We start from the raw sequence: 21865 nt of genomic DNA on the forward strand, positions 1-21865 counted from the left end.
TCTTTTTATATTCAATGAAAAATGTTTAGGGTCAGTAGCTAGGTTTCCATCCAATTGGCAACAGATTTTCTTGCGAATATTTTAAAAAATGCATAAAGACAATATGTGGTTAGTGTAGACTGGACATTATTGTCCAGGCTTTTCCTGGACTAGAAACCACTTTCAATGGAGATTCTCCATTGAGCATACTTGTTCTGGAAGTCAACCCAAAGTTATGTGAAGATAAACCATACCTCCTTGAGAAGCCTCTCCGTCACTGGATCCATGGTTGTAGTAGGAGGAAAGAGTATGAACCAGACTCATCATCTCCTCCTGTAGCGAATTGACCTTGGGGTCTGGGTGCTCCAGGGCCTTGCCCCCCTCTGTTGCTGTCCCCCCACACAGACACTCCCACTGCTGTTCCAGGAGAACCTGGATCCTCTTCACGTGGAGGGCCGCCACAGGTTGCTCCATGCCACCTGGGGAGGCTTCTTTCTGGGGCATGTGCTCCATGGATACTGCCAGGCCTGGTTCTCCTACAAAGCGATGGACCACCGTTTCTGAAATGTGTTGACCAGCTTGGACCTCCATCGTGGAAGAGCTAGCTGAAACCCAAATGTGATGATCTCCAAGGCCCTCGATCTGAGTGCCAGAGATTTGTCTATTTGTTCCGATGGTCACTGCATTGGTCGACAAAGATTCTCCTTCATTCAAATTTTCTCGAATGGACGCACCATGCGCACCTGCTAAAGACCACCTAGAAGAATTCTCGGTCTCTTCGTCATATTGGTCCACCTGGACTCTCTCTGCTCTCACCCAGCCCCCAGTGTTCCTGGTGAGCTGCTTCATCCTCAATTCCTTCCTCTGGCCCTCCTCCTGCTGTTCTCTCAGCAGCAAGGTGGCGTTCTGGAGGTCCGTGCTGCTCTCATGAAGCCTCTGCTCCAGCATGGCCACTTTGGCTTGCAGGGATGTCACCGTAAGAAGCTCGTCTAGGTCTGTGCTCATCCTCCATTCGTGTGTCTGGTTAGAGTCGTCATCGGTGACATCGTCGTTGTGGGTGAAGAGATTACTCTCTTTCCTGGGTCTTTTGAGGTCAGAGGTCGCATAAGAGGGTTTTTTGGCCCCGTTGACCAAGGTTTGGGATCCTGGTCGGGAATTCAGTCCAAGACGGAACCTCTCCCTCTCCTCCTGCAGGATGCAGATCTGTGCCTTGAGCTCCGGGATGACCCGGACCTCCTCCTCCAGCTCGCCCACGCGCTCCAGGGCTTCGGTGAGGCGGTGGAGGGTTCCAGAAAAGTCCTGGTTCGACCAAAAGTCAGACGAGCAGTCCGGGGAGTAGAAGCTGTCTTCCGTGGACATGTCCCTTCCTCCGAGACGGTCTCTGGAGCTTCGGAGACTGGCCGGGTCTTCAGTTGACTCGGAACCTTTCCTCAGCAGGACGGTGAGAGGCAGGCTGGAGGCACGCAGGAGATTTGGCCTGATGTGCTCCCCCAAGGGCTGCTCATCAAAGGCTCGGATACTGGCCTCCATCTCAGCCACAGACTTATACCTTCCAGAGGAGGCTGACGACCTGCCATCATAAGCCCAGGAGCCATAGCCCAGGTGGGGGTCGGCGAGGCGAGACCTGGGGGCCAGAGCTCCAGTGGAGCCCCAGGGGGTAGGCCGATAGCCATGCCCAGACAGGTTGAGGTGCCTGGGGAGTGTGCTGGGCCTCTGCCCCCTGCTCCGGCGCTGGATGGGGACCCTCTTTATGGTGTGGCCCTTCTCGATGTCGTCAACGTACTTGAGGAAGTCCAGGTCCAGGTGGAAGCCATAGGGCGTCTCCACCGAGTACGGAGGAGGCTTCCCCTTCACCCTGTTCTCTGGGGCTTTGGGCCCATTTCCTAAAAGAGTAATAGCAGTGTTTCAATACTTGTTGCCATAGTATTGACACATAATAAGCACTATAGTATGTGGATCATACTATAAACCATGTATTTAGGAATGATCTCACATACAGTTATAGATAACCAACAATCAAAAAAGTTGCCAATTTTGTTGATTAATTTCATATATTTTTAAACGCTGTTACCGTTTTGTTTGTCCATCATTTGCAAGCTTCAGCTGTGAGCGTTGTTTGTTGGCACATTATCTGGTTGTTGGTAGTCTGAGTGCCAGTCTGAGTGTTTCTGCTCTCTTGCCAACTCCTACAGGCGTTGTGACTCTGTTCTTGTGGTGTAAAGCAGGTGACTGCCTGGCAAGAGAGTGAAAACGGGACAAAGGAAGAGGTGAGAAATTGCTGATCAAATTGCTGTTATGTTAACAAGTCATTTTTGTACCTTAAGCATGTTAACCACAGTTAATTTCTCCATGATTCAAAATCTCATCTAAGTCGGCTTGTTACAGGTGAGTGGGAATCATTTGAAGTCTTTAAAGAAAATAAAGTGATACTGGTGAGAGCAGTGTGCGGGTAAAAAAAAAGAAGAAAATAGTATCCATGATTCAATTGAAATTATAAACCGGGTAGTTTGGGTCCTGGATGCTGATTGGCTGCAACAGCATTCCAGCCGTGTGTATATCAGACAATGTACCACGGGTATGAAAAAAATACTTGTTTACTGTTCTATTTATATTGGTAACCGGTTTATAATAGCATTAAGGCACCTCTGGGGTTTGTACTATATGGCCAATATATCGCTTTGTGTCGTCCCTAAGAACGGCCCTTAGCCGTGGTATATTGGCCATTATAAACTGGGTGGTTCGAGCCCTAAATGCTGATTGGCTGACAGCCGTGGTATATCAGACCGTATACCACTGGTATGACAAAACATGTATTTTTACTGCTCTAATTACGTTGGTAACCAGTTCATAATAGCAATAAGGCACCTCGGGGGTTTGTGATATATGGCCAATATACCACGGCTAAGGGCTGTGTCCAGGCATTCCGCGTTGCGTCGTGCTTAAGAACAGCCCTAGCCATGGTATATTGGCCATATACCACACCCCCTCGGGCCTTATTGCTTAAATATATCACACCCCCTCGGGCCTTATTGCTTAAATAAACTTTTGCCATTTTGGAAAACTGGAAATTACACACAATCAATCAATCAATCAATTTTATTTTATATAGCCCTTCTTACATCAGCTAATATCTCGAAGTGCTGTACAGAAACCCAGCCTAAAACCCCAAACAGCTAGTAATGCAGGTGTAGAAGCACGGTGGCTAGGAAAAACTCCCTAGAAAGGCGAAAGCCTAGGAAGAAACCTAGAGAGGAACCAGGCTATGAGGGGTGGCCAGTCCTCTTCTGGCTGTGCCGGGTGGAGATTATAACAGAACCATGCCAAGATGTTCAAAAATGTTCATAAGTGACAAGCATGGTCAAATAATAATCAGGAATAAATCTCAGTTGGCTTTTCATAGCCGATCATTAAGAGTTGAAAACAGCAGGTCTGGGACAGGTAGGGGTTCCATAACCGCAGGCAGAACAGTTGAAACTGGAATAGCAGCAAGGCCAGGCGGACTGGGGACAGCAAGGAGTCACCACGGCCGGTAGTCCCGACGTATGGTCCTAGGGCTCAGGTCTCTCAGTTGGCTTTTCATAGCCGATCATTAAAGAGTTGAAAACAGCAGGTCTGGGACAGGTAGGGGGTTTCGTAGCCGCAGGCAGAACAGTTGAAACTGGAATAGCAGCAAGGCCAGGCGGACTGGGGACAGCAAGGTGTCATCATGCCCGGTAGTCCTGACGTATGGTCCTAGGGCTCAGGTTCTCAGAGAGAAAGAGAGAACGAGAGAATTAGAGAGAGCATACTTAAATTCACACAGGACACTGGATAAGACAGGAGAAGTACTCCAGGTATAACCAACTAACCCCAGCCCCCCGACACATAAACTACTGCAGCATAAATACTGGAGGCTGAGACAGGAGCGGTCCGGAGACACTGTGGCCCCATCCGAAGAAACCCCGGACAGGGCCAAACAGGAAGGATATAACCCCACCCACTCCGCCAAAGCACAGCCCCCGCACCACTAGAGGGATATCCCCAACCACCAACTTACAATCCTGAGACAAGGCCGAGTATAGCCCACAGAGGTCTCCACCACAGCACAAACCAAGGGGGGGCGCCAACCCAGACAGGAAGATCACGTCAGTAACTCAACCCACTCAAGTGACGCACCCCTCCCAGGGACGGCATGAAAGAGCACCAGCAAGCCAGTGACTCAGCCCCTGCAACAGGGTTAGAGGCAGAGAACCCCAGTGGAGAGGGGAACCGGCCCGGCAGAGACAGCAAGGGCTGTTCGTTGCTCCAGCCTTTCCGTTCACCTTCACACTCCTGGGCCAGACTACACTCAATCATATGACCTACTGAAGAGATAAGTCTTCAGTAAAGACTTAAAGGTTGAGACCGAGTCTGCGTCTCTCACATGGGTAGGCAGACTGTTCCATAAAAATGGAGATCTATAGGAGAAAGCCCTGCCTCCCGCTGTTTGCTTAGAAATTCTAGGGACAATTAGGAGGCCTGCGTCTTGTGACCGTAGCGTACGTATTGGTATGTACGGCAGGACCAACTCAATCAACACAATAATTGCTAATTACAAACGTAGTTATTACATAACCTTCTGTGACCTTCCAATACATAATTATTATGGCCCAACGGGTTTTGATACTGGTGGACTTGTGCTTAGGTTCTGGTATTTCCAAATGGAAATTCGCCCTAAGGTTTCGAGTAGACCGCTCATTATGAACTTGTGGCACTAGCCTTCACTTTCCTCTCATTCATATATTATTTCTCTTTCTCTCGCTCACTAACACACACACATCAGAGTGAACCCTCCCGGCTTGCATATAACAGCGGCAGACCTGATGTTCCCTTGATTATAGCCCTTCAGTCCAAATACAGATCTCAAAATAACTCCTAGACTGTTGAGACCAGTAGCCATGGAACCCAATACACTCCTACATATAAAAATAAATACAGACAGCCATTGTTCTGACTCATTTCTCTTCTACTCTCTCGGCCTCCCACTTGTCTCCCAGTGCTTTCTCTCAAGCTTTTCTCCCTCTTCTCTCCTTTCACTATCTTTCCTTTTTCTACCTTCTCCCCTCTTGCCTCCTCTCTCCCCCATCTCTTATTTTACTTTTTCTCTTTCCTGACCATCCATATATATCCCTCTCGCTCTTCTTTTACTCTCTTCCCTCCCTCCCTCCCTCCCTCCCTCCCTCCCTCCCTCCCTCCCTCCCTCCCTCCCTCTCCTGTCCAGTGGGTGCTAGACTCTCTGGCCTCTTGGGGGACCACAGTGACAGCCACACGCAGCCACAGACCCAAACAATGTCAGCTATGCAGTAAACAGAAAAAAACACTGACTGAACAGCTCCGCTGGAAAAGTAGCCCAACACACACACCCCGATAAGCACAGTAACACACACACACACACACACACACACACACACACACACACACACACACACACACACACACACACACACACACACACACACACACACACACACACACACACATACACACACACACACACACACACACACACACACACACACACACACACACACACACACACACACACACACACACACACACACACACACACACACACACACACACACACACACACACACACACACACACACACACACACACACACACACACACACACACACACACACACACACACACACACACACACACACACACACACACACACACACACACACACACACACACACACACACAATGTACACATGCTCCATACATACAGAATATACTAAGCATACATTCACAAAGAGCACTTACATACATGTGCATACTACAGTACAGTACATATATAATAATAATAATAATAATAATAATATGCCATTTAGCAGACGCTTTTATCCAAAGCGACTTACAGTCATGCGTGCATACATTTTTGTGTATGGGTGGTCCCGGGGATCGAACCCACTACCCTGGCGTTACAAGCGCCGTGCTCTACCAGCTGAGCTACAGAGGACCATATACTGTGTCAATGGTATGTATTGACATTTACAGCTCTTGTTACACACATACAAGCACATGACCTGTGCCATGTAACCCACAACAATCCACACACCACCTGTGATTTGTTCTATTCCCCTAGCTACACACTTCACTGCTGGCACCAATCACCCCGATATAAACAAATGAAAATATTACTATACGATGGTCAATAGAGACATAGAGATGATAGATACATTGTGCTGCCAGGCATTTTCACAGAGATGAAAGAAGTCTTTCAACACCTAACTAAGCTAAGCCTAGCCCGCAGCGCTGATATTTAGTCTGAAGACCTGGGGCCGTGACAGCAGAGGGTACACTGTACAGCATAGAACACCTGTCTTCATGTTCAAAGGTGACTGTTGACAGAGTACTTTAATATCTTCAGGAGGGAAAGACAGAGACATGTTAGGAAGGAAAGAGAGGAAGCCCCTTTGCTTGTGGGAAATGTCCATCAAAACAACCTGTCTTACGAGTTAGTCAAGTGTTCCCTGTTACAACTGGGATTGGAGCGAAAACCTAGAGGACTACCGTGGGAGAAACCAACGTCTTAACCATTAGACCAAGAGGAAATTCCCTCTAGGGCCGAGGGCCAACACTGATTTTCAAGTCACAGGTGGGCTACCTCATCACGTGACCATGAGCAACCATGACCAACTCATGTCCGTTACATATAGGTAGATATTCCAACGTTGAGTCACATCAACACTACATTAGCTGTTGCTTTGATTATCTCAATCTCCCAACGGCATCATGATAAAACAGGCAGGCCTTGACCTCCATGGTATAGCACAGTGTAAACACTGTACATGATTGGTTGACATTCATGTTAATAGGGTATCAGTGGGTACGTTTACGATCATTTTGAGACAGACAGAGAGACAGTCTGAGAGAGCGACAGACAGACACTCACTCATTCACTCACACAAACACACATACACTTGTTTCCCACCATCCCACCACAGAGGATAGAATATAGCACAAACGGTTACAGTCCTACCCTAAACCTATCCACATTTCCATGGCACACATTTTAATTGTCACTGCTTAGATCGACTGGCCCACCTCACAAGAAACCCATTTGGGAGAAACGAAACAAGAAATATTCACTTTCCCCACATAAGCCCCATCCAACTGTAACCTACAGTAAGCTACCTATAAAATGAACTTTTAGCCTGGTCCCAGATCTGTTTGTTTACCTTGTCAAGTGTTATGGACCATAGCAGCACAAGCAGATCTGAGACCAGGTTAGAGTACTTGGCGCTTTCATTAAGTTCATATTTTCGGGACTTTTCCAGATCAAGGCACCCTATTTATCCTCCTAAAGCCTTTTTCCCATTTTAAAGGTCTTAGAAGAAGGAAGTCTCAATATTTTTTGGCAGCCATTTTGCAGCCAATTTCAGGGCTTTGTTTCTTCCTGTTCCCACCACTGCCCTGTCCTGGGGATAAATGCAGCCTTCTTCCTCACATCATTATAAACTTTGCAATCCAAACATCTCTGTGTCACGATTCAGACAGACGACCAGAGGACCACAATTGCGTCACACCAGAAAGTTTATTAAACTTAAGGGAAAAGGGAAGTAGGGAGTGAATGAAGGCTCCAGGGGTAACAGGGATCCCGTCCAATGCGCTGGGTCTGTGCCCCCCAGTGGCAGCGATGCGTCCTATGAAGCCGGTGGTGGGTGGTCCAGAAGTCCTGGGGGGGAGACACAGACACAACAGGGCGGAATGAAACCAGGCAGCAGTACAGTACAAGGGAAATCCAAAATACGTAGTAGCAAGGCAGAAGGCTGGTCAGAGTTACCGGGATTGAAGAGTAGTCAGGAGTCGTAATGGCAGAAGCAGGTCTGGATCTCCTGAGGCAGAAGAGTATCCAAAAACAGGCAGGTCCGGGGTCACAAAACCAGGGTGAGCCAGAAGCGCGAGCAAACAGGTTCCGGGTGTGAGCTTTGCAGACGATCTGACACCGGAGAGCTGAAAGACAGGGCCTTAAATACTGGGAGAGGTTAGTGGGTAATGCAGCGCAGCTGGCAGAGTAATAGAGCCGAGCAGAGCAGGGACAGGTGGAGCTAGTTAGGCTGAGTAGAGAGAGGGAGGTGAGCAGAGTGGAAGATAGTGGAAACCAATTAAGGTGGTAACCCGGTGGAGTGAGAGGGCTCATGACAGAACCCCCCAAGGGGACGGCCCCAGAAGTCCCAAGAGCAACACCACGCCGGGCGGGAGGAGGGGAGCCGGAGGAGGGCTAGAACTCCTCCGAACGGTCCGAGTGAACGTCCTCATCCTCGGAGGAAGCCGGAGGGCCGTGGTCGGGAGATGGGACAGGTCCCGAGACAGGATCAGGCACAGGACAGGAAGCCGAGCGGGCCGGACGGTTAGGGACCCCTCTGGGGCGGCCCCTACGGATTGCAGGTTGATCAGGATGCCGTTGGTGGAAAGCGGTGATGAGAGTCCTATCCACAATCCGACTAGCTGGCACCCAGGTCCTTTCCTCAGGTCCATAGCCCTCCCAGTCAATGAGGTACTGGAGACCCCTACCCCTCCGTCTGGACCCGAAGCAGGCGGCGGACGGTGTAAACCAGACCACCATCGACGAGCCGTGGAGGAGGAGGACCAGGCGCAGCAGGGACCAGCGGACTCTCATGGATGGGCTTAATCTTAGACACATGGAAAGTGGGGTGCACCCTCAGGGAATTAGGCAGTTGGAGCCGGACAGCAGTTGGGCTAATCACTCTTATGATAGGGAATGGGCCAATGAACCGAGGTGCCAGCTTCTGCGACTCCACCCTGAGTGGCAGGTTCTTCGATGACAACCACACCCTTTGACCAACATGGTAGGTGGGAGCAGGAATTCTCCGACGGTTGGCCCCGGTAGTGTAGCTGGCAACGGACCTGAGGAGTGTGGCTCGGGCTTGTGACCAGGTGCGGCGACATCGACGGGCAAAAGCAAGTGCAGATGGGCAAGTAACCTCCTCCTCCTGGCTGGCAAATAGAGGAGGCTGGTATCCATAAACACATTGGAAAGGGGACATACCGATGGCAGAGCAGGTCAGAGAATTGTGTGCGTACTCCACCCATGTCAATTGCTGCGACCAGGAGTGGGGGTTGCGTGAAGTCATGCATCGCAGTGCCTTCTCGAGCTCCTGATTAGCCCGCTCTGACTGCCCATTGGATTGGGGATGGAATCCGGAAGTCAGACTGACTGTGGCTCCCAGCAGGTGACAGAACTCCTTCCAAAAAGCGGAGGAGAATTGTGGACCACGGTCAGAAACAACATCCCTTGGCAGTCCGTGGATCCGGAAGACGTGTTCCAGGACCACCTGGGCGGTCTCCTTGGCGGTTGGGAGCTTGGGGAGGGGAATGAAGTGTGCCATCTTGCTGAAACGGTCAACGATGGTGAGAATGACGGTCATGCCACTTGAAGGGGGGCAGCCCCGTGACAAAGTCAAGGGGCGATGTGAGACCAGGGACGTCTGGGCACAGGCAGGGGCTGCAGCAATCCGGCTGGGGGCCGGCAGGACGACTTGTGTTGGTTGCAGATGGGGCAGGCTTGGACGAATTCCCGTACATCCTTCCTCAGAGAGGGCCACCAGAACCTCTGGGCGAGCAGGTTGTAAGTGCGGGTGGAGCCAGGGTGACAAGCTAGGCGGGAGTCATGTCCCCACTGAATGACCTGGGACCTCAGGTCTTCGGGGACAAAAAGGCGGTCAGCTGGGCAAGTGCTGGGACCTGGCTGGTTACGGAGAGCCTCCAGCACCTGTTCCTCAACAGCCCAGGTCAGAGCTGCAACGATGCAGGGACTTGGCAGAATCGACACAGGGTCCTTGGAGGGGTGTCATCCTTCTGGAATTGACGGGAGAGGGCGTCTGGCTTGGTGTTGCGTGATCCAGGCCGGTATGACAGAGTGAAATTAAACCTGGTGAAGAACAGGGCCCAGCGGGACTGCCTGGAGTTCAACCGTTTGGCCGTCGCGGATGTACTCCAAGTTCTTATGATCGGTCCAAACGAGAAATGGAATGGTGGACCCCTCCAGCCAGTGACGCCACTCCTCCAAGGCAAGCTTCACAGCCAGCAGCTCACGGTTCCCTATGTCGTAATTGCACTCAGAGGGGGACAACCGACGTGAGAAAAAGGCACAGGGATGGAGCTTCCTATCCTCCGCAGCCCACTGAGAAATCACAGCACCAACTCCCACATCTGAGGCGTCCACCTCCACAATGAATTGCCGGTCCACATCAGGCATCTGGAGGATGGGAGCGGAGGTGAACCTCACCTTGAGGGTACTGAAGGCTTTGTCGGCTGCTGGGGTCCAGGTGAAGGGTTGCTTGGTGCTGGTTAGAGCAGTGAGAGGGGCAGCAACGGTACTGTAGTTCCGGATAAACTTCCTATAGAAGTTAGCAAACCCCAGAAACTGTTGCAGCTTCTTTCTGTTCTCCGGAACTGGCCATGAAGTGACTGCTGATACTTTGGCAGGATCCATTTGGATACTTCCTTCTGCCACTATGTACCCCAGGAAGGCCACTGTCTTGACGTGAAACTCACATTTCTCTGCCTTGGCGTAGAGGGAATTCTCCAGAAGACGATGAAGGACTTGCTGGACATGGCGGGTGTGTTCAGACAGGTTTCTGGAGTAAATTAAGATGTCATCCAGGTAAACGAAGACAAACTTGTTTAACATGTCCCGCAGTACATCATTCACTAGAGCCTGGAACACAGCAGGAGCATTGGTGAGGCCAAAAGGCATAACCAGATACTCGTAGTGGCCTGTTGGTGTATTGAATGCGGTTTTCCATTCATCTCCCTCCCGGATCCGCACTAGGTGGTAAGCGTTTCTGAGATCCAACTTGGTAAAAACAGTGGCTCCCTGGAGCAACTCAAAAGCAGAGGTGAGCAGAGGCAGAGGGTAACGGTTTTCACTGTGATGTCGTTGAGTCCCCTGTAGTCGATGCAGGGGCGAAGAGATCCGTCCTTCTTCCCCACAAAGAAGAAGCCAGCACCAGCAGGAGATGAAGATGAACGGATTAATCCTGCGGACAGAGAGCCATTGATGTAGTCCTCCATGGACTTTCTTTCAGGAGCAGACAACGAATAAAGACGACCCCTTGGAGGAGCTGTTCCAGGGAGGAGGTCGATGGCACAGTCGTACGGTCGGTGAGGGGGCAGAGATGTGGCTCTTGCTTTGTTAAACACCTCTCTGAGACCATGGTAGCATTCTGGGACATTGGAGAGGTCAGGAGCGGAGTTAGTAGGTACTGGCCGAGGGGGTAGTGCGGCAGCAAGCAGGCAGGTTCGGTGGCAGTCCTCTCCCCACTCCCTGATCACCCCGGTCACCCAGTCGAGCTGAGGGTTGTGCCGGGCGGAGCCATGGGTAACCCAGGATGAGGGGTTGGCCTGGAGAGGGGGAGCAGGTGAAACTGGATAGTTTCTTGATGGTTTCGGACAGACCCATCGAGACCGGGGCCGTGACATGAGTGACCGATCCGAGTAAGTGTCCGTCCAGTGCCCGGGCAGGAATAGGAGGTGTCAAACGGAGGTTCTCCAGTCCCAGTTGGCGTGCCAGCTTGATGTCCATTATGTTGGCTTCGGCGCCAGAATCCACCAGAGCAGCCAGGGTGTGAGTTGAGTCAGAGAGGCGGAGGTGAACTTGCAGCAGGGGTTTGCGGTCGGAGGACTGGATGGTCATTGAACTCAACCGGACTCCCCCTACGCCCGGTGAGCTTCGGCCCTTTAAAGGGCAGGTTACCACACGATGTCCATCACCTCCACAATAGAGGCAGAGGTTTGAGGTGAAGCGGCGCTGGCGCTCTGCAGGAGTGAGGGAGGCTCGCCCAATCTCCATAGGCTCAGACTGATCAAGCTGACCTGGGTGAGTGGCAGTAGATGACAGGAGCCCAGTCGGATCTCTCCGAATGCCGGTAGTAGGTGGACCTTGGCGCCCCCTCTCACGACGACGGGTCTGTATCCTTCTGTCGATCCTGACAGTCAGTGCGATGGCTTCATCCAGAGTGGAAGGCAGTTCATGGGAGACCAACTCGTCCTTGATATAGTCAGCCAAACTATGGAAGAACGCGTCCACCAACGATGGTGTGTTCCAAGAACTTCGTCTAGCCAGGGTTCGGAAGTCGATGGAATGGTCTGCGACTGTACGTCTGCCTTGTCGAATACTGAACAGTTCACGAGACGCCTCTGCGGTGGGTGAATCCAGGTCAAACACCTTCAGCATCTCCTCAGCAAACAGGTCGAAGGTTGCACATGCGGGGGTTTGACGTTCGAACTCTGCTGTTCCCCAGAGTCGAGCTCGGCCCGTCAGGTGAGTGATGGCATACCCAACTTTAGCCCCCTCCGTGGCGAAGGTCCTTGGCTGCAAGGAGAACTGAAGTCGGCAGCTAGTCAGGAATGGCCGGACCTGGGTTGAATCGCCGTTGAACCGCTCGGGGTTTCCAATCTTGGGTTCCGAGCAGCGGCTGCAATGACCGGGGCAGGTAACTCGGGGGCTGGGCTGGTGGGCAGACTGGCTGGGGTAAGGTTGGTGAGGAGTTGAATGATCATGGCGAGTTGTTGTTGCTGCTGCTGGAACTGCTGCTCATGCTCATCGGTTTCCATGTCGGGGAAAGTGTGCGCTGAGTCCATAATGGTCAGATCGTACTGTCACGATTCAGACAGACGACCAGAGGACCACAATTGCGTCACACCAGAAAGTTTATTAAACTTAAGGGAAAAGGGAAGTAGGGGAGTGAATGAAGGCTCCAGGGGTAACAGGGATCCCGTCCAATGCGCTGGGTCTGTGCCCCCCAGTGGCAGCGATGCGTCCTATGAAGCCGGTGGTGGGTGGTCCAGAAGTCCTGGGGGGAGACACAGACACAACAGGGCGGAATGAAACCAGGCAGCAGTACAGTACAAGGGAAATCCAAAATACGTAGTAGCAAGGCAGAAGGCTGGTCAGAGTTACCGGGATTGAAGAGTAGTCAGGAGTCGTAATGGCAGAAGCAGGTCTGGATCTCCTGAGGCAGAAGAGTATCCAAAAACAGGCAGGTCCGGGGTCACAAAACCAGGGTGAGCCAGAAGCGCGAGCAAACAGGTTCCGGGTGTGAGCTTTGCAGACGATCTGACACCGGAGAGCTGAAAGACAGGGCCTTAAATACTGGGAGAGGTTAGTGGGTAATGCAGCGCAGCTGGCAGAGTAATAGAGCCGAGCAGAGCAGGGACAGGTGGAGCTAGTTAGGCTGAGTAGAGAGAGGGAGGTGAGCAGAGTGGAAGATAGTGGAAACCAATTAAGGTGGTAACCCGGTGGAGTGAGAGGGCTCATGACACTCTGTCCACAGCATTCTTGACTAAAAACTGCAAATTAAACTTGAACACATGACACTGTTAAAACAGTAGCCTCACTAAGAAGATATGTTCTAAAACATCGAGGCCTCTGACGCAGAATATCACATTTTAGATATTAGTTTGGGCTGAGGGACAAACAACCAATACAGTGCGTTCAGAAAGTATTTAGACCCCTTGACTTTTTCCACATTTTGTTACGTTACAGCCTTATTCAAATCGTTTTTTTCCCTCATCAATCTACACACAATACCCCATAATGACAAAGCAAAAACTGGTTTTTAGAAATTTTTGCAAATGTATAAAAAACAAAAAAACGAAATATTACATTTACATAAGTATTCAGACCCTTTACTCAGTACTTTGTTGAAGCACCTTTGGCAGCGATTACAGCCTCTAGCTTTCTTGGGTATGATGCTACAAGCTTGGCACACCTGTATTTGGGGAGTTTCTCCCATTCTTCTCTGCAGATTCTTTCAAGCTCTGTCAGGTTGGATGGGGAGCGTCGCTGCACAGCTATTTTCAGCTCTCTACAGAGATGTTAGATCAGGTTCAAGTCCGGGCTCTGGCTGGGCCACTCAAGGACATTCAGAGACTTATCCCGAAGCCACTCCTGCATTGTCTTGGCTGTTTGCTTAGGGTCGTTGTCCTGTTGGAAGGTGAACCTTCGCCCCAGTCTGAGGTCCTGAGCACTCTGGAGCAGGTTTTCCTCAAGGATCTCTCTGTACTTTGCTCCGTTCATCTTTCCCTCGATCCTGACTAGTCTCCTAGTCCCTGCTGCTGAAAAACATCCCCACAGCATGATGCTGCCAAGTTTCTCCCATCTCCACAGAGGAACTCTGGAGCTCTGTCAGAGTGAACATCGGGTTCTTGGTCACCTCCCTGACCAAGGCCCTTCTCCCCCATTGCTCAGTTTGTCCGGGCGGCCAGCTCTAGCAAGAGTCTTGGTGGTTCTAAACTTCTTCCATTTAAGAACGATGGAGGCCACTGTGTTCTTGGGGACCTTCAATGCTGCAGACATTTTTTGGTACACTTCCCCAGATCTGTGCCTTGACACAATCCTGTCTTGGAGCTTTACATAGACAGGTGTGTGCCTTTCCAAATCATGTCCAATCAATTGAATTTACCACAGGTGGACTCCAATCAAGTTGTAGAAACATTTAAACGATGATCAATGGAAAAAGGATGCACCTGAGCTAAATTTTGAGTCTCATAACAAAGGGTCTGAATACTTATGTAAATAAGGTATTTCCATTTTTTATAAATGTGCAAAAATGTCTAAAAGCCTGTTTTCGCTTCGTCATTTGGGTTATTGTGTGTAGATTGATGTGGAAAAAAAATAATTGTATCCATTTTATAATAAAGCTGTAACGTAACAAAATGTGGAAAAAGTCAAGGAGTCTGAATCATTTCCAAATACACTTTATATAATGGGCACATACACACATTGTTTGGATTGTTGTTCCTGGAACACCTTAAAGTTAGCCTGGTCCCAGATCTATTTGTGCTGTCTTGCCAACACCTATCTATGTGACAATGACCATAGTTGGCAAGCAAAAACAAATCTGGGACCAGGCTACCTTGAAGTTGCTACATCAGTTGCTACACTAAAACAAAGGGTTCAGAGTTTTCAGATGGGAATTAGGCTCTGATATAAGCTTTGTGAAGAATGTTGTAGAAGATATACCGCTATCATGAACATGAAGATTACTGTTTTTTTTTCAGCTGTTCCTGGACTGATTTATTGTGATAAGATCAGATGTTTCTCTCTCTCTCTTGTTAACTGTGGTGGTGACGTGTATGCAGTTTATTTGTGATGCACTTTTTCACAAACCCAAAGTGCTACTTACAAATTGTTGTGGACTCAAAATGGCTCTGGTCAACAGTAGTACACTCTATAGGGAATACAGTGCCATTTAGGACGCACTCTACAACTGGAGGGGGCAGTGACTTTCTTGCAGAATAACTGGATATCCTGTGGCATCCTGTGGGCTCTTCTCAAGTTCTCAATATCCATTTACATGTTTATGTGCAACATGTCGGTCTTTCACTCTCTCTCTCTCTCTCTGTCTCTGTCTCTGTCTCTCTCTCTCTCTCTCTCTCTCTCTCTCTCTCTCTCTCTCTCTCTCTCTCTCTCTCTCTCTCTCTCTCTCTCTCTTTCTCTTTCTCTCTCTCTGTTCTGTTCTGGTCTTTAAAAAATGGATATTTTCTTCCTCCAGTATCGACATGCTGACTGTGTGGTTTTTCCAGCACATAACTCCATTCCTTGTCTTCTATCTGGACTTGGTTTAGAAATTAAAGCCAACTTCTATGACTTTAACTCCCCCTACCTAACCACTATTTCTCTCCTCCCAACACTCTCTCTCTTTCTCTGTCTTTCTCTCCATCCAGTTTGACTCCCTGTTGTTCTGTCCTGGTATCTCTCCAACAGCAACAGGGTCTCAATCTCCGCTCCGTGTGCAGGACATCGTGCCAAAGGCCATAGGATAAAAAGCTGCCAGTGGTGCTTTCACGCAAGGAGGAAAAACAGCATGTTATTTTAAATGCTTGGGCCAAAACAGGTAGTGTGTGTGTGTGAGTGAGAGAGTGAGTGGGTGAATGTGTGTGAGGGAGTTAATATGTGTGTGTGTGTGAGGGGTTGAGAGGTAATACATGTGTGATAGACAATCGATTTTCAGAAGTCACACTCTTAGGAAAAAAAGGTGCTATTTCGAAACTAAAAGGGTTATTCAGCTGTCCCCATAGGAGAAACCTTTGAAGAACCCTTTTTTGTTCCATATAAAACCATTTTGGTTCCAAGTAGAACCCTTTTGGGTTCAAGATATAACCATTTCCACAGAGGGTTCTAATTGGAAACCTAAAAGGGTTCTAGCTGGAACCAAAAAGGGTTCTCTTATGGGGACAGCTGAAAACCCCTTTTTTCTAAAGTGCAGATGTCTATCAGGTGGTCAGTAAGTTCGCCAAATCCGACCTGTATGCCTGTTTCGTTCAGATTACTCAATAACACTTTCCTATCTATTCAGTTCTAAGATTAAAACAACCCATTCTTATTTGAATTACCAACTTTTACCCACAGTCAATAACAGTACATTCAACCAGCAGAGAATTAGAAGAAAAAGCAACTTTCACTTACCTTTAACAATTCTGGTGTTCTGAGTTCTCCACTGTAACCTGATGTGAGTGTGTCAGAGTATCCACTCCAGTCTGAGTTTCAGTACTTCTCCAGTCACTTTTCTCTCATCTCAGCCCTGCCTGTCTGTCTCTCTCCTAGAAGGAGGTACCATCAGGGAGAGTGGGGAGAGGCTGTGGCAAATACAAGCTGTGTTGTTGTTGTGTGTAAAGAGAAGAGTGGGGAGAGGTTTCAGAGCATGCCTTTCTCCCTCTGTCCAATGAGACTGCGGGTGGGGGCCCACACAGAGTGGCCACACCCAGGTCATTAGATATCGACCAATAGGAGCTTGCAGGTGGGGCCCCTTACTTAAAGCAGTGGACAGCAGCTCACCCGAGACCCAGGCAGCTGGTAGTGGGTTTTCAAAATAAACTCTCCTAGGTAGTTCCCTCAAAACACACAGACACAGTTCTTTTTTTACTCTAGTAATGGCACTTCATATACACACAGGCAAATGGTGTAACCTTATCCTCTGTTATGTGGACTCTGACCGCCCTTTATAATCAAGAAAATAGCAAGGAGGCAGAGATGTGGGGGGCAATTCACAGGGGTTGATACTCAGGACATATCTCTCATTCTTCATTGGTCACATTTTCACCCACGACCACCATCCTGTCTACGCATTGCTACAATCGTCCCCTTGTCGTAAGGCCATTTCTGTCACAGGCACACACCCACACCTGACTGCCCAAAACTAGCCCTGCGACGCCTCCTTCCACTAAGCTTTTGTTTGCTAGAGCAATTAAGAGGGGTTGGTGTGTGTGTGTATGTGTGTTGTTTGTGAAGTGGGGCAATCTACTCAGGCCAATATAAATATAGTCCTACCAGCAATAGAGGAAGAATGTACCCCTAAAAAATGAATTATAATCTCCGAAAATAAATACTTAAACAAGTTTGCAGTCTGTGCACAAACTAACGACACACCTTATTTACTTACTCAAAATAATATTCAACAGAATTCCATTAAACAGAAAGAGATGCCCACGGAGCCATAACCACAGCACTTCACTTGCGCCATGTTCATAACACGGATGGAAAAGGAATTAGCGAAGAAAGGCTCATTTTCCATTACACACACAGACCACTGACTCCGAAAGGGATTGTGGTTTAACTGAGGGCAAAAAAAATGTTTTATTGGACCAAAGCACTGCTGACTGACCACATACTGCAGTGTACACAACAGAAATCTCAGAGCTGCCATAGTTGGTTATGGCAGCTACAGTATAAAGAGAAGAAATCATCCTAAAGTATCTACAAATTGATTGCATTGGAAGGTACTTGGATATGATTTGGACATGAACTGCAAAAATGCTAATATACACTGAGTATACAAAACATTAAGAACACCTTTTTCCATGACATGCTCTTTCCATGACATAGACTGACAAGGTGAATTCAGGTGAAAGCTATGATCCCTTATTGCTGTCTCTTGTTAAATCCACTTCAATCAGTGTAGATTAAGGGGAGGAGACAGGTTAAAGAAGGATTTTTAAGCCTTGAGACAATTGAGACATGGATTGTGTGTGTCCCATTCAGAGGGTGAATGGGCAAGACAAAACATTTAAGTGCCTTACAATGTGGTATGGTAGTAGGTGCCAGGCGCACCGGTTTGTGCAACTCAATATTAGGAAGGTGTTCCTAATGTTTGGTATACTCAGTGTAGGTACCAATGACTTGCATTGGATTTGTGCCACAAAATGCTAAAGAGTTAACATTTGAAACAGTGGCCAGGTAAATGAAACCAAAGCATGGACTGCTGTCATACCTTGTCCATAGACTGCTGTTTACAGAGTAAGGAAACGAATGTCATTTTGTAATTTGGGTGAACTATCTCTTTAAAGTGCTAATGTAGGCTAGTTGATGATCATTCTCTTTTGATTTGTACCAAGACAGCAAATTATGTAGAGGTTTGTTTTTACCTGTATACATCCTTGTTCTGTCCACTGTACATGTATTTTCAATGTAAACTTTCTCCTTTTGCATATCTTGTTAATTTGCCTAGAATGCCCTCTAGTGGTCAAAGGTGATCATCGCATAAAGGTGTAACCAAGGCTTTTTTTTTTGTTACCTATCCATAAAACAATATCCCAAGGTTTAGTGTAGAAGATGTTCAATCGGGGAGTTTGGTGCTTTTACAAGGTTTACATGTGATACTGGTAACACTTTACCTAAAGCCTTCAGATATAATGCTTTATAATTTATTTTAAGCATGTACTGTATGAGCCTTTATAATGGAGGCTTTAGGTTAAAATGTTACTGTGATGATATTTGTGGGTAACTTTTCAACCCACATTTACTCAGTATCAATAGTGTTGTGTGAAAATAGAAAACTAAAAACTGAAAATCTAAGTTAAGACTTATTGAACACTATTGGAAGTGATACACAATCAAAAGGTAGGTGCCATTGGGTTTGACAGTCACAGCAGACTCCTAATTTGATGTGCATTATGTAACTCTATGCTACTGTAGGCCAGTGTGGTTATCGGTTACATATTGACTGTGTTGGTATAGTCCTCAATGATGTGGATGCCTCCCCTTGATCGGAAGTTCACAGACCTTTAAACCCATCTGGCCTTTTTCAGCAAGGAGGACCAATCACAACTTCTCTTACTAGAATCCACACCCACAAAATGATTACCTATATGTACTGTATGTGACCAACTCAGTGGTCTTGTGGTTAAAGTAGCCACACTGAGATTGGAAGTGTTTTAGCAATTTCATATAAAGTACTGTACGTGTATATGTCAAGGATCGAATAATAATAATAATAATACATTTCATTTTCACTTGTCTCTGTGTACCCTTTCCATTTTCCTCACACGTTTGCATACACAATAACACATGTTATTATCCTCTCATATTGGATAAGTTATCTGGTATTAACAAGATTTCAAGTCAGTCAATGTCTGTGCGATTGTGAGCCTTATATTGTCATTGCCCACTGCTAGATACAGTAGGGAAAAAAAGTATTTAGTCAGCCACCAATTGTGCAAGTTCTCCCACTTAAAAAGATGAGAGAGGCCTGTAATTTTCATCATTGGTACACGTCAACTATGACAGACAAAATGAGATTTTTTTTCTCCAGAAAATCACATTGTAGGATTTTTTATGAATTTATTTGCAAATTATGGTGGAAAATAAGTATTTGGTCAATAACAAAAGTTTCTCAATACTTTGTTATATACCCTTTGTTGGCAATGACACAGGTCAAACGTTTTCTGTAAGTCTTCACATGGTTTTCACAAACAGTTGCTGGTATTTTGGCCCATTCCTCCATGTAGATCTCCTCTAGAGCAGTGATGTTTTGGGGCTGTCGCTGGGCAACACGGACTTTCAACTCCCTCCAAAGATTTTCTATGGGGTTGAGATCTGGAGACTGGCTAGGCCACTCCAGGACCTTGAAATGCTTCTTACGAAGCCACTCCTTCGTTGCCCGGGAGGTGTATTTGGGATCATTGTCATGCTGAAAGACCCAGCCACGTTTCATCTTCAATGCCCTTGCTGATGGAAGGAGGTTTTCACTCAAAATCTCACGATACATGGCCCCGTTCATTCTTTCCTTTACACGGATCAGTCGTCCTGGTCCCTTTGCAGAAAAACAGCCCCAAAGCATTATGTTTCCACCCCCATGCTTCACAGTAGGAATGGTTTTCTTTGGATGCAACTCAGCATTCTTTGTCCTCCAAACACGACGAGTTGAGTTTTTACCAAAAAGTTCTATTTTGGTTTCATCTGACCATATGACATTCTCCCAATCCTCTTCTGGATCATCCAAATGCACTCTAGCAAACTTCAGACGGGCCTGGACATGTACTGGCTTAAGCAGGATTTGAGTCCCTGGCGGCGTAGTGTGTTACTGATGGTAGGCTTTGTTACTTTGGTCCCAGCTCTCTGCAGGTCATTCACTAGGTCCCCCCGTGTGGTTCTGGGATTTTTGCTCACCGTTCTTGTGATCATTTTGACCCCACGGGGTGAGATCTTGCGTGGAGCCCCAGATCGAGGGAGATTATCAGTGGTCTTGTATGTCTTCCATTTCCTAATAATTGCTCCCACAGTTGATTTCTTCAAACCAAGCTGCTTACCTATTGCAGATTCAGTCTTCCCAGCCTGGTGCAGGTCTACAATTTTGTTTCTGGTGTCCTTTGACAGCTCTTTGGTCTTGGCCATAGTGGAGTTTGGAGTGTGACTGTTTGAGGTTATGGACAGGTGTCTTTTATACTGATAACAAGTTCAAACAGGTGCCAATAATAAAACAGGTGCCAATAATACAGGTAACGAGTGGACAGAGGAGCCTCTTAAAGAAGAAGTTACAGGTCTGTGAGAGCCAGAAATCTTGTTTGTTTGTAGGTGACCAAATACTTATTTTCCACCATAATTTGCAAATCAATTCATTAAAAATCCTACAATGTGATTTTCTGGAAAAAATATCTCAATTTGTCTGTCATAGTTTACGTGTACCTATGATGACAATTACAGGCCTCTCTCATCTTTTTAAGTGGGAGAACTTGCACAATTGGTGGCTGACTAAATACTTTTTTTCCCCACTGTAAATCTCCCTGTGTTGAATGTCAAGTGATCCCTAAAGCCAGCATTCACTGTGAATAAGATAGGCGTTGTCTCAGGGACAATGATGATGTAGTATTTGACCCTGAAAGTTAGACTATGATATTTGTGTTATGAGTTGTTATTCATGAGGGATGAATAAGAACCACATGGTTCCATTGCAATGGTTCTAACAATGGTTCTAACAATGGTTCTAAGATGAACTTAGCCTTAAAATGCTTTTAGGAAACCGGCCCTAGGTTCTTTTGCGTGACGGAAATGTTCTCCTGAGTGTTTGTTTGAGCCTACCTGGAGTGCCAGATGGGCTGGGTTTTCACATTTGGGACCATTCCATTGCACCAGGCAAGCTCAATATACTATTTGAACATATAATAATAATAATAATACATTTCATTTGCGAGTAGAGTACATGTTGGATAAAAAAATATGTCACGACAGGCCTGATGGAAACAGCAAATTTGTCGCGAAACTTTCCAAATGTCGACAAAACAAAATACGCTAGACAAGGCGGGATCTTTTTGTGTCTGTAAAATTAATTATGCGAGAAATGGCAGTGGAATCGCCTTTATACGCAAATATTGATATAATAACCATAATACCGAAGTAAATTTGAAGTTACGCAATGATATGTTGTGTGGTCTCTCACTACGACTCGGGAAAGCATGCAGTTTATTAAGCTACAGATGAAATAAGTTATGATGAACTTCACAGGGTGGTGAAAGTGCACGGTGATGAGCTTGATGCTCCTGTCCAATAAATATCAAGGGTCTTGTTCTGGTGACATGCCGATCGATGCTTGGCTGACGTTTGACATATAACAAT

The 21865-nt window shown here is 47.4% G+C and overlaps 1 protein-coding gene across 2 annotated transcripts in view; it reads right to left on the reverse strand.

Moving 5' to 3' along the window:
• LOC121534949 (KN motif and ankyrin repeat domain-containing protein 1) overlaps positions 1-16671 on the reverse strand; it is a 29630-nt gene extending 12959 nt beyond the window's left edge. The window contains exons 1-3 of one of the 2 annotated variants that reach the window (XM_041841583.2): positions 16445-16671; positions 2051-2208; positions 234-1862 (exon numbers count right to left, since the gene is read on the reverse strand). In XM_041841583.2, coding sequence (XP_041697517.2) covers positions 234-1862; positions 2051-2069 — 1648 coding nt within the window. In that variant the 5' untranslated portion in view covers positions 2070-2208; positions 16445-16671. Of the gene's footprint in view, positions 1-233; positions 1863-2050; positions 2213-16444 lie in introns of both variants that reach the window. The other variant, XM_041841582.2, reaches the window with a different exon arrangement.
• Between the last annotated feature and the right edge of the window lie 5194 nt (positions 16672-21865).

This window comes from Coregonus clupeaformis, chromosome 21, assembly GCF_020615455.1.
Source record: "Coregonus clupeaformis isolate EN_2021a chromosome 21, ASM2061545v1, whole genome shotgun sequence".
In the NCBI taxonomy this organism is placed as follows: Eukaryota; Metazoa; Chordata; class Actinopteri; order Salmoniformes; family Salmonidae; genus Coregonus; species Coregonus clupeaformis.